The sequence below is a fragment of the Alligator mississippiensis genome, chromosome 8 (assembly GCF_030867095.1).
Source record: "Alligator mississippiensis isolate rAllMis1 chromosome 8, rAllMis1, whole genome shotgun sequence".
Taxonomy (NCBI): Eukaryota; Metazoa; Chordata; order Crocodylia; family Alligatoridae; genus Alligator; species Alligator mississippiensis.
Window position 1 is genome coordinate 12,962,896 of NC_081831.1, and position 17,324 is coordinate 12,980,219.

A 17,324-nucleotide genomic window follows, 5' to 3' on the forward strand; every position below is an offset into this window, starting at 1 on the left:
GCCCCGCTTACCTCCGGCTGTGCTGGCGGTCAGCGGGGTGCTGCTCGACTGCTGGGGGTCGCTGGGGGCTTCAGGGTGCAGGGGCATGACGGGTTTGTACCTGTGCATCTCTCACTGCTCCCAGAACTTGTTTCCTTTCCTCCCTCTTTTTGTGCTGTGCATCTTTGTTGCCTGCAAAAAAACCCTAAAAACAAACAACAACACTCCCACCCCACCCCACCCCGCGCCAAGTCCATCTGGATAACTAGATGACCAAATAACATAATCTTTGATTAGATGTGCTCTTTAATCAGGAACTCTGGGAAATGACTATTCCTATTGAGTTCTGATGTCTGAACCTTTCCTGAACCATCCTGTTTACAAGATCCCTAACACCTTCCTCCTTGGAGAACAAAAATAATTCCATTTGAAATCATTTTTACCCTTACTTGGGTGCAGGTTTCCCTCATTTTATGCTGTGCATGCATTCCTGGAAAATGGTGCATAACTCAAATTCGCATAAAGGGACCCCACTTTACAATGTAACAAATAGGGATGCATTCCAAGACCTGCACTGTACTGACCCCCAAACCCATTTCTACCACTTTTACAAGACAATTTTGGTACTCACCAACAGGAGACAGTACACACAAGCACAGGGTGGTGGTGAATGTCACCATAATGGGGATGGCAATTACAGAAGCACATGTCGCAGACAACGAGCGAGGAGCACAGATCCATACAGGAGACTGTATTTTGATGCGTGTCACTCCCATGATGCACTGCACAAAGCAGCTGACTGCAGGCTTCCACCACACCGATTGCATAAGAGGGAATTTATCTTGCATATAACGAATTTTTAGTATAAAAAGGGTCATCACATAAGAGCGAATTTGCACATACAGCAAGGGAAACCTGTACATTGCAATGACTACCCCAAAAGCAGTAGGTATCCATGAAAGCTACCTGACCTGTAGCCTCATGAACTGAATTTTAAACTGCTTAAGTGAATCTGTCAAGGAACATCCACAGACTTGGCAACGTTGGCCAGCAGTCCGTTCTCAGAAAGGGGATATACTTTTATTTGCTGATCTAGTGATAGCTGTGGGACAGGCTTCAAAGCCCAGTTCAATAACCAGCGTGAATCATTCAAGACTTAAGAGCCAGTCCTCATAAATTTTTCTCATCCAAATCAGATCCATAGCTGCCAGGTACAGCTATTTACTTACTACTAGCCAGATCTTGGGTGTGCCTGAAATAATTCATCATATCAATATCCAACTTCTTGTGCTCTCCACATGGAAGTCCTTTGGGCCAGGAGCCAGAAGATTGCAACCCCTGACTGGGCTTGCAAATAGTGTTGCTTTCCTCTGATCTGCATAAAAGTAAAGCTTTTGATCTTTGCAGGGATACTAGGATGCACAAAGCATCTGGATGCTTCCTGTGAGGACTCACCATGGCATCAGCTACCAAGGCACATTCACATCTGCAGGCATAGAAAGTGATGAAGAAAACAGAGTCCTTAGACTTCGTTTCTAAAGGTCTCTGCATTGTTTCATTGTTTAAAACATGCATTAAAAGGCCCAAACAAACAAGACCTTAAATCAGGTTTTGTGGCTAATTTTTTTTTCATGCAAGAGTTCTGAAATTTGAAGATAATCCTGGTTTGGGCTGGGAAAGAGATGGGAAGAAGGTAGTGCCTCAAAGGTACTTCCTTGGATTCTGTGAACTGACCTGGAGAACACTTGTTTCCCTACATCAGCACATCCAGCTCACTGGAAGGATTTATAGTTTGCAGTCAGTGGTCTTCATTGCTGCTTGTAAGCAAGTTGTTCCACGACCTTCCATGTATCTGTGGTTATTCTGGAATTGCTAATATACCTGCAGACACCTGGGTGTTTTTGCTGTTTGTTTGTTTTTTCAAGTTAGACCTCCTATTTCCTTGAAGTAATTGCTCATCACGCGTCCACAGTGGATCTGAATTACTTTGGGTCCAAATATCCCCTTTCTTAGCATAAGCCCAGCATGTTTCCTCCCTTGATTTGTACATTCCAAACCTTCTTTATTTCAGAGATTTTTACCCTAGCTACTCACCTGAGTTCCTGAAACGTCTCCGGTTAGACTTGGAGGTCTAACCAGAACCTTTAGTCATCTGCAGAGGAGTAAAAGCCAGAGATTTCAGGACTGTCTGGATTTAGTTTGGATCCTTTGCCTTTTAAGCCGGGGTTTACCTGGGTAACTTCCTTGTTCTTGTAATCATTCAGCCAGTAAATGTGAATGTTTTCTTTGAAGCCGTTCATCTGTTTCACTTCCAGAACCTCATCTCCTTCTTATCACTCAGTGTTTTTATGCACTCTTATTTTTCTGCATTTCTGAAATTCTAATTAAGTTAAAGACCTCCCCATCCCACCAGCAGCTGTCTGCTATAACAAATGTTGGCCTTGTTGTCAAGAAGCCCTGGAGTATGACTGCCTTTCTGTACGCACTCTGGCAACTTTTCCCTTCTCCACAGAGGCGCACTTTTAGCAAATGCCAAAGGACACTTTTTTGTTTGTGACCAGGAACTGCCGAAGAATTTAACTCTCCATAACTTCCTGATCAAACAGAATGAGTGGTTGCCTGCCAGTTCCACATCCCCAAGGGCTATTGTCCTTGTTGCTTTACGCTCTTTTAAAAAGAACAAGGAACTAGAGCAACATTGAACAAGTGTAGTGTTGATTATCTGCAGCCTTAGAGATGTGATAGCCTACTATCTTGCTTTCTAATACAAGCTGTATATACTTGGATGGCAAATGTCTGCCTTTGGGGAGCCCTTCTGGGCTTCAGTCAAAGGGGATTTAGCTGGGATATTTTAGAGCTGCAGCTCAGTTAGCTTCTACTTGGGAATACATAGCTGTGGAATTGTGAATGCTTCAAGGGTGACACGGTGCTGGTGGTAGGTGTTTTATTAGCGAGTCCCTGACTCTTCCACAAGAAGCAGATTTCAGATTTAAGCATGAACTTGACTTTTGTCGAAACACATAATGTGACACCCCTTTGCCCATGCTTTCCCACCCAATTTAAATCCTTGCTTCTTAGCTGTGTGGTAAAGGTACAAGCAGGAGAGAACTGTCTTTTTTTCGTGGTGGTATTTTGAACTTAGTGACTTGAGCAGACTGTAGCATCCAGATACCACAGTGATGCACACAAACAGCAAAACCTGGCTGAAGAGCCCTGTCAACCTGTACTGCTCTGTCCTCAGCCCCACAGGACAAACCATTCCTTCTAGTGACAGATCCACCGTATAAGTAAAGATCAGAGCATCTGTTAAGAAAACATTAACTTTGGGGGAGGGAATGCCATTTCCAGTGACTATCTGTGGCAGCTTTGGAGGGGAACTGATCTTATTCAATGCAGTGCACATGCTTCTGTGCAAGCAGGCTGTCCTGAAAGCCCCGTCCCAATTTGATTATTTCCAAACTCTGGGCAGTTTTCAGAGTTAAGGTGCACAGGGCTGAAGTAACATAACACCCCCTGTGCAGTGTCTGCTCCTGTGCAGGCAGGGCCATTTGTGCTTTCTTTGATAATCAAAGGTAAACTGCAAGTTCTGTGTAGAGTGGAGAGTAGGTAAATTTGGAAAAATCCAGGCTTTGCAAAATGCTGTTCTAAGTACTGATGAAGGAGAAGGGTTAAATATTGACTATCAGCCACAGCATAAGGTGATTGCAAGTGCTGCAGATTTCCCACAGCTCTGCTGATGCTCTCCAGCCTCATTCGGAAAAGCCCCTCAAGTTCTGAGCCTTTGGCACAGGCCTGCCAAATCATCTCAAGTACCTCATCTCCCTGTTTAAGCCTCTCCTGCAGCCTCAAAATGGCATTACAGCTGCAGTGAAAAAGTAACATGAGTTTTCAAAGTTTGTGTTAGTTTAAAACCACTTACAGAGGGAACAAATCTCATTCCCCATTTGTTTTTTTTCAGCCTCCTTCTCCGAGAGAGTAAGGAACATGTCTCCTGATGAGATAAAAATCCCTCCAGAACCCCCAGGCAGATGTTCCAACCAACTGCAGGTAGGTCTACACTCCTCCAGGTGGTCTGAGGTTTTAAGGGTTTGTATCGGGAAGATTTTTTTTCAATTCTCCAGGAATCTGCACCTCGCCGTTCTTGGATTGTCTGGTCAGTATTGACCTCAGACGAATCAAATCCAGCATCGAGACTCCTAAGCACTAATTGCCACCTTTTTGCATGAACTCTTTGCTAACACCCCAGCACTGGGCAAAGTGACATTTGGCAAATAAAAAACAGAATTGTGTTATCACCTTGGGTGTTCATAGGGTATTGTGTAGTTTTGGCCAGCTTCCAGAACCACCTGAGGAATAACAAAACTGGGTATGGGAGGAGGCAAGAACTACAGCCTGTTTTTGCTTATTGCAGAACTGGAATTCAGAAATATCAGGTTTTGCTCTGAATCAAGAAACTGCCGCTTTTTTTATGGGTTCCACCTCGGCGATCTCCCATCAGTATTCACACACAACTTTCTGGCCTGTCTCCTAAAGCTGACATTTCAAATTCTTTAACATTGCATCAGGGTAGCTCCTCTTCTATACATTTAGGTCAACCAGCAGTTTTGAGAGCTGTGGGTAAGCTCAGCGTAACCAAGCATCAGCCCCTTGCCTGTCTCATTGCTTTATGCACTGAAATGGCCCTCCATGCTCCAGTGTTTACTATGAAGAATGAAAGCTGCTATCTTACTTCAGCAAATTGAGCTCTGTAGGACAGTATAAATTCATTGTTTTTCTGCATGAAACTGAGACTCTTTATACAGTTTGAAATGACTGAGGCTGCACTGGCTGGATTCTTTCTCCACCTACATATTTCTCTGGGTGATAAACATTCAGGGGAATTAGTGATGCAAGCATAGAAAGATACAGATAAATGCTGAGGATGTTAAATACCAGCCTAGCTCTAGTGATCCAGATACTATTTTTTCCCATCAGGGTTTAAAATCCTGTCCAGGTCCAATCCCTGGCATTAGCATGTCAGAGGCCTGCCTTTTAATACTAGGAATCCTTTGAATAGGGATGGCAGAGTTGCTTAGTGGCGGTAGGAACTAGTCATCTTTGAGTCCTACAGAAGACTGTGATTTGCAGCATTAGCCGAGTCGCGGGTCTTTCTCAGTGCGGTAGAAGCATCAGGGCAGCAGAACTGCTTGCAGTCTCCCCCCGGTGTATGTTCTAGTTCAGCGGTTCCCAAACTGACAGATTGCACACCACCAATTAAAAACGATACAACCTTAAATTTTTCAGTTCACCCTTAAGTACCACCAGCACATTTTTGTCATATAAAATACTTATAATAAAACTGTTAACGCATACCACTGGCGGGTTATCTGTGTACCACTGGTGGTACACGTACCACAGATTGGGAACCGCTGTTCTAGATAAAGGAATTGGCTTGCTGGGGGCTAGCTAAATGTCATATAGGATGTCATAAGTGGCTGCCCGTCCATTTTGAACCAAGCTGAAACAGTGCTTCCTTTCTGAGGCAGATGCGGGGCTCGATTTAGTAGGCATTTGGGGGAATGCATACAATTGTCTGGCTGTTCCCAGTGTGGTGAATAGTGACTTGGTGCATTTGGAACTAGTACAACTTTTTCTTTAAGCAACAGACAGAAGGGCTGTCTGCTCCAGAGCAGAAAGGGATGATTCAGGTTATTTTTTGGTGATAGTTCTTGGCTTGGATGTGCTTCTAGGAGATCTCTGTAGCAGCCCCTTTACACTTGTATTTCCAAATCCCAGGACTTGATAGAGAAATGTCCCTATTATCACTTCAGAGATCCCCATTTTTGTATACTACAGATTGGTGGAAATTAAATGAAGAAAGCAGAGAGCTACTCTTTCCTGCCATTCTGTAATATGTTTCTCTTGCAGCTGAGGCTTTTTGCTAGCTCAGGGGTAAAGCAGCATGGTGGGGAAAAGTCCATAAGATAGTTGCCTAACCTGCAACAGGTAGCAGGTCACTGTGAATCACCGTACAGACTGCACCCTCCGGCTTTTGTGCGCTGTACCTTGACACGCCCTTGAGTTCTGTTTTGTTGAGTGAGACTTTAATGGCCTGAAATCAGTAAATTAGTAAGAGCGCATAGATCTGAGGAGTGTAGTAACTGATGCAAAGGTACAGTGATTTAATACAGACATATTCCCTTTCTCACAGGACAAAGTTTGCAGGAGAATCTTGAACCCTTTAAGTCAAGAGTCCAGATCCTTTTACAAGCAGAACAAACTGCATTCTGCAAGCTGTACAACTAAATACACCGGGTATTTTTCCAGAGCAGAGATGAAGTGGAAGATAATATTTTGGAGACTCAGAAATAAACTGCCTTGGGGCTTTTATTGTATTGGTGCTGCCTGCCTTGTTGAAGTAGTTCCCCTGACATGTTGCATCTTGTAACGCTCTGTGCAAAGTGGAGTTTTTTTCCTACTTTAAAAGTGGCTCTTTAGTTCCTCGCTTTTTGGAAGTTCCAAGCTCTAAATGTGAAATGCTTTCCATTATCAAAGGTCTTTCAGTGCTTCTGACTTAAGGGTCTGCATTTTCAGTGCCTGCTGAAATTGTAACTTCCAAAACAGCAGGGTATCCATCAGATGTGTAAATGGAGTGTTGCTCTTTATGAACTTTATGGATGTATTTTGGAAGGCCTTAGACCAGCTCAGCTTAAAGGATCTGCTTTTATTAAGTAAAGATGAGTGTCCGAGCTGATGTTACTAGAATATGGTTGATTTTTGCATGCAAGGGTGTTCATGTACAGCAGCAAACTTGTACCCCACTCATGAAGTTGTGCTGCACAAGTTTTCCCTGTTTTATGTACAGGAGGGATACTGGGAAGCTAAAGGTCCTTGAAAAAGTCAGTTGCAGAGAAAGGAATATAATCTTGCTGCCCTGCGTCGATCTTGGGTTTCAGCCAAAAATTGGAATCTTTCTGTTGTAAGGGCTTCTGGGTGTTGCTTCCTGTAACAGCCACATATGTAGCTTCTCAAAGTGCTTGTGTCCCAAATAAGTTCACTTTAGAAGCAAGATTCAAATACCAATTGCTGTTTAAAACTTAACAAAACTATCTTTCCCAGTTTGTACAGGGTCGTAAGTACTTCTTTCTATCTAGGTAGCTCCCTGCTTCCTCCCTTAATATTGCTACCACGATGAACAATATTCATTATTTCCAGCCTGCATCTCTTTCAGTTGTCTTTGCCAAGGGATTTTTGTTTTATTGAAGTATTCCCAGTATTGTGCAGCTGCAGGATTCCAACAAAGTAGTTGCTTTCACCTAATCAGCTCTACCTGTGGCCAAAGACTTGTTTGCAAGTGCGTAGTTATCAAGAGCGTTTGGCTGGCAGTGGGCAGCACTGACAGTGTCTGCAGATAACACTGTTTGAATAGGACGACTTCATCAGAATTTCAGCAGAAATCGGCTCTCCTTTCCTTGCTTTTCACAAGCCTGGCAGCGAGCTGCGTCTCTGTGTAGCCCAGCAACAATTTTGCCTAGTTGCATGTCTGAGACCCGAATGGATAAGAGTTGGCTATGCTGTTTAGTACAAGTGCTATATGCTGAGCCAGCGCTGTTGATATCAACCTACATCTTGGTGCCCCCTAGCTTTAACTCCTCCCAGTACCTGCATGACTTATGTTTCAGGGGCTTTCAGGCAGAGCATTGGTGGCTGCTTTGATTACCAAATCAGTTCCCTAGGATTTCACCAGATCTCTCAGTATCCTAGTAAGGCAAATTTTGTGTGAACTCTGAATCTCACTGAGTTGCTTAGCCCCAGCTTCATAAGTCACTCTAAGTAGCCATGGTTATAAGGAAGGCTACTGAACTCATGCATTCAGGGACTTCTGCCCACTTCCAGTTGTGCGTCTCCACCCCTCCAGCCTTTGTTCCTGTGTCACTTTCCTAAGTTGGATAGCAGGACTGGGCATAGTCACACGGGATCATTTCGGTTCTTGTAGGGGATCTGAGGGTGAAAATTGAACTTGTTAAATATATCACTAATCCACACCCACATCAAACCACCTCCTTGCTTTAAAAGCACTTCATCAGGCTAGCGTACTTGCCTGATTTTCATTAAAAAAAAAAGTGACTTCTTGTTTCCCTGATGCCTTTTGAGAGAGCTATTTCAGCTGAAACTTCTGAGACTATGGGGGAAGAGGGGAATATTTCACTTTCATTTTCTTTGAATGACACCCATCTTTCTTGAATGATGGGGAAATAGAGCATCTTTTCAAGCTACAGTCTTGGTCTGTTGAACATATGCTATGTGAGATGAGACCTCTACAGACCTTCCTCTTTCCCATTGTGCGCTTGTCTTCCTTTTTCTCCCATAGTCACTGCTGCAAAGAGATTTAAGTGACCCACTGAAGTAAGAAGGAGACATCACCTCCTTGAATAAACATCATTGCTCATTAAAGAGTTTGACATATGTGGTGATAGTGGGACATATGTGGTGATAGTGGGTTATTTTGGGGGGGGGGGGTGATCTTTGCAGTGAGATGGTCCCTTCTGTACTAACTTGGTTAAGTTTGAGAACTTCTGAGTCTCTGAACAATTATAGTTCCAAGCCCTGGCTGTTTTGGGGCTTGGTTGGTTTTTCTCTTTACCTGTATGTACGTGTCATCTCTCCAGCTATCGTGGTAATTTTTTTTCTTGCAGTGGCTCTAACTCTTTTGCCCTCTTACCTAGGACAAAATTCAGAAGCTGTATGAAAGAAAGATGAAAGAGGGCATGGACATGAACTACATCATTCAGAGGAAGAAGGAGTTTCGCAACCCCAGGTGAGCTATCCCTTGAGGCTATAGCACCATGTGAGAACATATCCCAAGACACGTCCTCCCTGATGTTTAGATCATATTCGAAATCGAATTTTAAGCAGCAACGGTCTCTTGCTCGTGAAGCGGGTGAGAACTTAAAAAAATATTTTTTAGAAACAAGGTTCATGTTACTTCAGAGACTTGTATAGATGAGAGTGAGCTAACCTTTAGTCCCAGATTTTAAAAGCAATAAGCATGGAGCTGTGGCTATGAGAGTTCTGTGGAAGATATGTTTTGGGCCGGGAGGTGGGAGATGAGCCATCCTTGGGAGAGATGGGGGAGGACTGTGGCTTGCAATTTGTTGTGCCAGTTATACTGGAGGTTAAGGGTTCTCAAAGTGTGACTTTCAGGCTGCGATTCTGTGGCTGCCCCCATTTATAGAAATGTCTGTTTCTTTACCAGCAAATCCAAAATGCTCACATTTGAGAAGATGACCAAGGAAAGCAAAACTAACTGCAGTTTTTCCATTTCAGCATCTATGAAAAGTTGATCCAGTTTTGTTCAATTGATGAACTGGGGACAAACTATCCAAAAGTAAGTTGAGTGAAAGATTTAATGGGAGAATCAGGATGGGTCTGTAAATCTTTTGTCTCCTGTCTTGGGCAGATTTCTTCCTGCATCAGGACTACTTGTGAAAAAAGTTGATCAAGGTAGTTGAGTTAAAGTACAACATGCTTTGTGCAGTACTGAGCCCTCATAGCTGAAGTCTTGCTATATGAACTTTGAATTTCACAGTTGGAGCAACTAATCATAGGGTTTGCAATGGTGGAGCTAAAACTTCATTTCCTGACCATGCTCTGGGCCGTGTCATAAAGCTCAAGTTTGGGTAGCTAATGTCACCTTGGGGGGAGAAACAGTCTGTCTGTTATGGAATTGGCATAGCCAGGACAAATAAAGCAAATTGCTGAATTGTCAGCTAGAAAATAACAGTTATGTTAATGGTTCCACGGTACAAGTAGAGACTTTTCAAAGAAGCCAAACAGGTGTATGTCTGGCTCCTTCAACCAGAACATCTTCAGCGGGGTTTATCAATTCATGCTTAAAAAGGGCGTTTCGAAAGAACATGTGGCTTCCATAAGCATCGCTGTCATTTATCCCAACTTTTCTGTGGATCATTGGGATATAAAGCAGAAGCAAGAACAGTGGTAGTGATCTTATCCATTGAGCATCTTTTCATTGAGGTGCATTTGTATAAGATTCACATTAGTCATATTTGAACCATTTACATATTTCCTATTGAGATACCAAAGTAATCCAAAGATTACTTTTCTTTTAGGACATGTTTGACCCTCATGGATGGTCAGAGGATTCCTACTATGAAGCACTAGGTAATTCATCTTTCTGGTCTCCCTATGCTGTTACCACATAATTACTACTGGATCATGATGAACTTTAAACACCTGTTTTTAATCCAACGTCCATTTGAAAGAAGAGAAAGGCGGAACATGCCTGCCATGAGGCATTGCTTTGCTTTTAATTAGACAGATATACGACTTTGATGTTCTGTCAGTTTGGAAAACCCCTCCCTTAAAATTATTGTTTTGATATTCGGAATTGGTGGCAGTAAAAGTTAAAGACTTTTTAACTTTTCCAAAGTTACTTGATGGAAAGTAAAACATTTATAGCAATTTTTGCTGGTTTTATATTCCTCATTTCAAAGATAGGGAATATGGTAGAGTTGCAGACTTACAGATTTTGCTGAATCTTTTGACCTCTTTTTTTTTTTTTTTAGCCAAAGCCCAGAAGATTGAAATGGACAAATTGGAAAAGGCTAAGAAGGAGCGCACTAAGGTAGCTATTCAGAAACTGGAAATGCAAAGTTTAATCTCTAGCCATAATTTCTTCTTTACTAAATTTCATCCTGTCGCTTTCCTTTTCTTCATGAACCAGGGACTGCTGAATATTTTTAGATGATTGCTTATTCCTCCCCATAATCATGCCTTCACCAAGATGTGCAGATTTAGCTTTTAGCCTTTCCTTATAGGTCAGTTCCTCTGGGCCATTAATTCCCTTGAGTTCCTGCCAGTTTTGTCACTAGTCTTGAATCAGAACACCCAAAACTGCCCCTTTTATTCCAAATAGAGGCAAGATACTGGATAAAGAACTATTATATCCATAGTCCTTGACATTTTGCCCTGGTCGCACAACCTAATTTAGATTAATTTTCTTGCCATATCATATTGTGAGTGAGTAACTCGATCCTATTCTCTCTTTCTAATATTGCCACTTTGCTGTTATCACATTCCAAAAATATTGAGACCCATCTCAACTTAGCTATATCTGAAAATATCATGACAGGAAATTGAATCACTAAGAACATCCACATGCCCCACGTATTGGAAGATTTTTATTTTCCCAAGAGTAATACACTTGGATTAGTGGCTGGCCTTAAGAAATCCCATCCAAAGGGTTGGTGAGATTCTCTCCCCTTCACACTTGTAGAGTACTTTACAGGCAACTGGTATATCAGATGGCTAACATTGTTAGCCATTTCTCTTTGATTATCTCTTGTTCTGCTTTTTGCACAGAAATAGTCACCTTTGACCATATCCCCATACATAATCACAGGCTATTGTAGTTCTTGTTACTAAGCTGTTTTTGTGGTCTAGTCTCTTCCAACCATGCGTGTAAGAACATGCATTTTAGAACAGTTCTTATTTTCCTAGTTTTTCTTGAAGAAACATGCAATTGTAAGAACATGTTTACACTGACCAAGACCTGTCCTTGTTCTATCCATTAAGAACAAAAACTTGATTTCTGTGAAGCGTACAGAAACGTGATGATTCTCTGCATCTACTCAAAGATCTCAATATTTCAGGTCATAGTGGTCATAACTCTTGATATACTTAAGAGAGCTTGAATTCAGGGCTGTATATTCATCTCCCACATAATATTGTCAACTCAAGTAGTCTAATAAATGTATTCATAACTCACAACCTTCTGGATCTAAAGGAGAGTTTTACAATAAGGTAAGAGGGTACGGATAAATAGATAGGTAACATCTTATTCTTTCCTTTTATCCCCTGCTCCTTTCTAGATTGAGTTTGTGACTGGCACTAAGAAGGGTACCACAACAAATGCTTCATCTACTACGACCACAACAGCCAGCACTGCTGTTGGAGGTAAAGGCACGTTGTACTTCAAACTTGTATTTTTTTTGTAATTATGGAATTGCTTGTGCTACATCAACACCCTAAAAGTTCCCTTTCTTCTCCTTGTCTTTTTTTGTCTGCAGGAAAAAAAGGTTTGTCAGGGGTTGGTAGAAGTGAGGCACTGAGATTAGGGAGAAGCTTGATCAATCATCTGGTGTAAAGACCTGGCATTTTCTTGCGTAGAAGATTTGTCAAGGGTTAAAGAGATGTGTTCCTGTATGTGTTTGCTGGGCTCTGTTAGGGCAGGTCTTTCCCGAAAGCCTTGGAAAGATGAGTGGAGGTGGGGAAGAGAAGGTGCAGTTTAAAGCATGTTGCAATCTGGAGAATGACTCTTAAAATGTGAAGTGTGATGAGATCTCCAAGTAAGTAGTTCTTTGCCCCATACCCTGGTATTAGTGCACTGGGGGGATCGTTGTGTTCTGTCAGAAAGCAAACATACTTGGGGCAGCGAGTGAATCTGTCACGTGACTAGAGGTCAGAGGTCAAGTGTAGATTCCTTAATTTTGCTCTCGAGGTTTTAAAGTTGCATTTGGGCTTTTCCTAGTGCATCTGATCTAAAGTGACATTTTGCTCCGAGGAGAAGTGAGGAAATAGGCAGGATGTGGGGAGGAAGGTGCCATTAAAAGGTCACTGTGAGTTAACAGTAACACTTATCTTTCTGTTTTAACCAAATGCACAGATGCGCAGAAAAGGAAAAGCAAGTGGGACTCAGCCATACCAGTAACAACAATAGCTCAGCCCACCATCCTCACCACCACCGCAACATTGCCTGCTGTTGTCACAGTAACGACCAGTGCCAGTGGCTCCAAAACCACAGTCATCTCTGCTGTTGGCACCATAGTGAAAAAAGCAAAGCAATGACAAGTGCAATGGACTTTGACCTGGGTTTCCAGGCTGAACTAATTGAAGGCATTGTCCTTGGAAATGAGGGAGGGGATCACTCTTCTTCCCTCAGTACAAAATGACAAGACTCTTTTCCCCCAAATGGACCACAACTCCCATTAAGGGAGCGAGCAGGGTTGCGTGCAGCCGTTCTAGCTGCGTGCACGTGGGACTGTGACCTTCATGAAAAGGAGTTTCTCTTTCTCTTTCTCTTTTCAGGAATAACTGGTCACTGTGCTGCGGGGAAGCAGTGTATGATGTCAGCTTGGAAACGTTAGCTTTATGGCATTAACAATGCTGATATGGCCTGGGGTTCTTCTCCCTATTGGAAGTCTGGTTTAAACCAAGTACAGGGGAGGACAACATACCAGTGTTGTTCCCTTGCATCCCAGACAGTCTTTTAAAGATTGCTTCCCTGTGACTCAGCCTCCCCCAACATTTACTCACTCTGCTTCAAAGAAACCAAAGCAGAGGTCTGATCAGTGTTTCTGCGCACAGGCATAGCTGAGATGTGAGTAACAATCTACATGTATAAATGCAGGCTCCTTTTTCCATCAGTGATACTCACATCTGTAATCTTTGTGCATACCCATGTAAGTTTCTAGTTCTGTGATCAAACGTTAAAATCATTGAAACTTTGTTAAAGTGAAATCTAGTCGGTCTTACTAGTCTCTTACAGAGATGGAGATTCCTATGCAGAACCTGTACTCTCTAGATGTCTTACCCTGTAGATGTGAACTCAGAATACACCGTTTGGAGAGAGCTGCAGAGAGAAACTGTCCCATCACCATGGAGCGAGCTTGGATACCAGATTGTCAAAAAGTCATCAAGACATAACAGCTGTGGCATGTCTGTATCTGTGTGGTAGATGGTGACACAAACTGTGAAGTGTGCATTGCAGTTATTGCTTGCCTCCACTGTTGCAAAAAGGATGCTGTCAATTGATAATTTTATTGTATAAGCCTTCTTACCCATGTTGCTAAAACTTGATTATAAAAATGAAAAAACTGAAATCTTGTGGAGTATTCTGTGGGGTTTTTGTATTGCCCTCAGCTTGACCAGTGGAAAACAAATACGTAATCTCATCTTCGGTTTTGTGCTATCTTGGTGGCACAGACTGCCAAGGAAGGTTTAATACATTTCTCCATAGGATTTAAGTGAAATCATGGAAACATCTTTAATCTCAAGCTGCTTTTTTTTTTTTTTTTTTTTTTAACTAATTTGGACATAACATTGATTGTCACTTTTTGGGGACTTCTCTGCTTGTATAAAACCTGCTGCAGTTGATAGCTGAGATGTCTAGAATTCCATTTCCTTCAAGGTCATTCCAGTCTCTTAAATTTTACCTGCACTTAGGTCTTTCATATAAACCCTTATCATTCAGCGATCTTCAAATGAGAGAGTATCACAAAGAAGGTAAATATATAGTAGGGGTGACCTGTGCAGGGTCAGCCAACAAACCAGTAAAATACTGTTTGATGTAGGTGGGAAGAATAATTTAAACTCCGCCAGCTGTTTGGAGAAATACCTTTTCTGTGAGGTCAGTAGGTCTAGCTGAACTTTTTTTTTTTAACTGCATTAGATCCTGATTTTTTTTTTTTTTTCAGGTTCTATAGATCAGCTTTTTCCAGTTGATCTCTGACAATTCTTATCTCAGTGTAATCTCTCCCATCCATTCCCTCTGGGTTATGGAAAGAAGATTAATAGATCAGCAGATGTAAATTTTTTTTAGGATTTCATGTTTACAAGCTCTAGACAATGTATTGCCTAAATAATACTTAAAATATTGGGTTTTGTATAGTCTGGGAGACTACAGAGCTGGAAGGATTCTAGCATGGCAGATATGTTGTGATAGGATGGTGGTGATAATGTGGCTCTGCTATTGACTTACCTTGCTAGAAGGAACCAAGTCAGCAGCTCTGTTGGGATTCTTACTTCTAACTGACTGTGGCAGATAGCATGTTAAATTTGCCCTGCCTATAAGGGAAGTGGGACTTGTACCCTGGTTAGGTACCTAGTGCTAGAGTTTAGAACAGAGGCAGATGCTGTGAAGGAGCCGTACCCTGGGGGCGAAGTTTTAGATTGGAATCTTCTGTTCTGTGGGTTTAAAAGACTTGCTTTGTGGTGGTAGGGAGTTGAGCTTGTATGCTTAGAGAGTATTTACATCTGGGCAATAAAAAGTGCTACCTGGTGGCAGATGGGAAGTGTGAGCTATTTGACAGGTCTTACAGAGCTGAGTCAGCACCTGTAAAGCAATAGTCTCCACTGCCCTTTCTAGATCATCCTCTGATGCTGCCAATTAAAGTGAGTGTCCAAAACCCTTCACGGGCCAAGACGACCACATCCTGGAGGTCTTCAATCCAGACCTAACCAGTAATCTTTTTCTAAAGACACATTGAATGGCAGGATTGAAAGTGTACCACTAAATGGAAGCAGAGCAGATGGCAGGCTGCTGATAGCTCCATCTCTAGCTTTGGTGAATTAATGATATGTACATTTTACTTTAAACTCCATTTTTCTCCTGTGACAGAAGATGCTGCTTTAGCACCAGAGATGACACTTCAGCTCACTGCAGTCCTGTGAGTATGGGTATGAGGTTTGAGAAGAAAGCCTGCTTCTCTGCGAACTTAACATCCTGGAAATAGTTTGCTTTGAACCGATGGTCAAAGTTGCTGCGAGTCTGAGGAGTGGGGGATTAAAATATCTTCTCACTGGAACGTGAGCAACCAAGATACTCAGCGACACAGGAATTGCCAGACATAGCAGTTTCTGATCCTTCTGAATTAACTTTCTCGTTTCAGTTTATAGCTCTCTTTACCAACAACCTGGTAGAGACTAGGTTACTTGCCACCTGGATAAGGGAGGTGAGGTCAACGTCATTAACTTAGACTTTAGGAAGGCCTTTGACTTGGTGTCCCATGAGACTCTTAAAGTAAAACTAGGGGACTATGGGCTCAACGATTCAGTGGTCAGATGGGTGGGAAACTGGCTGTAGGTTCGAACCCAGAGAGTACTAATAGACAGATCTGTGTTGCCCTGGCGGAAGGTAGCCAGTGGGGTCCCTCAGGGTTCGGTACTTGGGCCAGTGCTTTTCAACATCTGCATCAATGATCTGGATGTGGGGGTGAAAAGCACACAGGCAAAGTTTGCTGATGGCACTAAGCTTTGGGGAAGTGTGACCACACATCAGGGTAGGCTGATAATCCAGGTAGAGCTAGACAGTTTAGTTAGATGGGCAGACCAGAACCAGATGCTGTTCAACACTGAGAAGTGCTCCATCTGGGGAGGAAAAAATCCACAACAAATTTACAGGCTTAGTGGTGCTATGCTAGCTAGCACCACATCCAAAAGGGACCTGGGGGTCATAATTGACCATAAAGTGAATGAGCCACTAATGTGATGCTACAGTTAGCAGAGTAAACAATACGCTGGCATGCATCAAGTGATGCATCTCTAACAAAACTAATGAAGTTCTTCCCCCGCTTTCCTTGCCATTGGTGAGGCTGCAGCTGTAGTACTGCATCCAGTTCTGGGTGCCACACTTCAAGAAGGATGTGGATAAGCTTGAAAGAGTCCAGAGAAGAGCCACTCATATGATTAGAGGCCTGAAGAGCAAACCATATGAGGAAAGGCTGACAGATATGGGACTGTTCAGCCTAGAAAAGAGTAGACTTTGAGGGGGATTTGGTGGCAGCTTACAAATATATCGGGGAGAGCATCAGGGGCTAGGCGAACAACTATTTACCAAAGCGTGTCAGGGGAAAACCAGAGGCAACGGTCATAAACTCCTAGAAGAAGGTTTCAGACTGGATATAAGGAAAAACTTTTTCACAGTTCGTGTGACCAGACTCTGGAATAGACTCACAGCAGAGGTGATGCAGGCATCTACCCTGGAGATCTTCAATAGGAGACTGGACGCACACCTTGCAGGGGTTATTTGACCCCAGCAGTCTTTCCTACCCAGAGCAGGGGGACTGGACCTGATGACCTCACAAGGTCCCTTCCAGCCCTAAACTTCTGTGAATCTGTGACTAGTTCAGGTTTAACCTGATGAATCAATTAAACCCAATTAAACAACAACATCTGTTGTAATGGAAAAGACTTTTTATGGGTCTGACAAGTGACCGTCCTTTTACCTGATGCCTGGCAAATTTTAGCCCTACTTGATCAGCCCAGTGGCTCACTAGTCTACCTATCCTTCCTCCTAATAGTCTCCATATGGTGTAGTCCGTTCTACAGTGTTCTTAGTGTCATGAAAGTGGACAACACGTTCCTTACTCCTGTATCTATTCATTTTTTGCTCTGAAGTATGTTTAATGAGGTAGAAAAACTACAACTAGGTATAAGACAGAAGTGAATCATCTGTACTGCAGTGAAAGTAGTTCTATACCCTCCTCGGTAGCTCTAATGCTGTCTCAGAGGCAGGTTAGTGGACCAACCCAGAACCTCTTTTAACAGTTATTTGGTAAACAGCAATT

The 17,324-nt window shown here is 42.6% G+C and overlaps 1 protein-coding gene across 3 annotated transcripts in view; it reads left to right on the top strand.

Annotated features, from left to right (window-relative positions):
- SAP30BP (SAP30 binding protein) overlaps positions 1 to 13,859 on the top strand; it is a 54,139-nt gene extending 40,280 nt beyond the window's left edge. For 2 of the 3 annotated variants that reach the window (XM_006269245.4, XM_014601989.3), the window contains 7 exons: positions 3,938 to 4,026; positions 8,685 to 8,776; positions 9,286 to 9,346; positions 10,089 to 10,140; positions 10,545 to 10,603; positions 11,850 to 11,934; positions 12,644 to 13,859. In XM_006269245.4, coding sequence (XP_006269307.1) covers positions 3,938 to 4,026; positions 8,685 to 8,776; positions 9,286 to 9,346; positions 10,089 to 10,140; positions 10,545 to 10,603; positions 11,850 to 11,934; positions 12,644 to 12,825 — 620 coding nt within the window. In that variant the 3' untranslated portion in view covers positions 12,826 to 13,859. Of the gene's footprint in view, positions 1 to 3,937; positions 4,027 to 8,684; positions 8,777 to 9,285; positions 9,347 to 10,088; positions 10,141 to 10,544; positions 10,604 to 11,849; positions 11,941 to 12,643 lie in introns of all 3 variants that reach the window. The other variant, XM_014601987.3, reaches the window with a different exon arrangement.
- Positions 13,860 to 17,324: the final 3,465 nt, after the last annotated feature.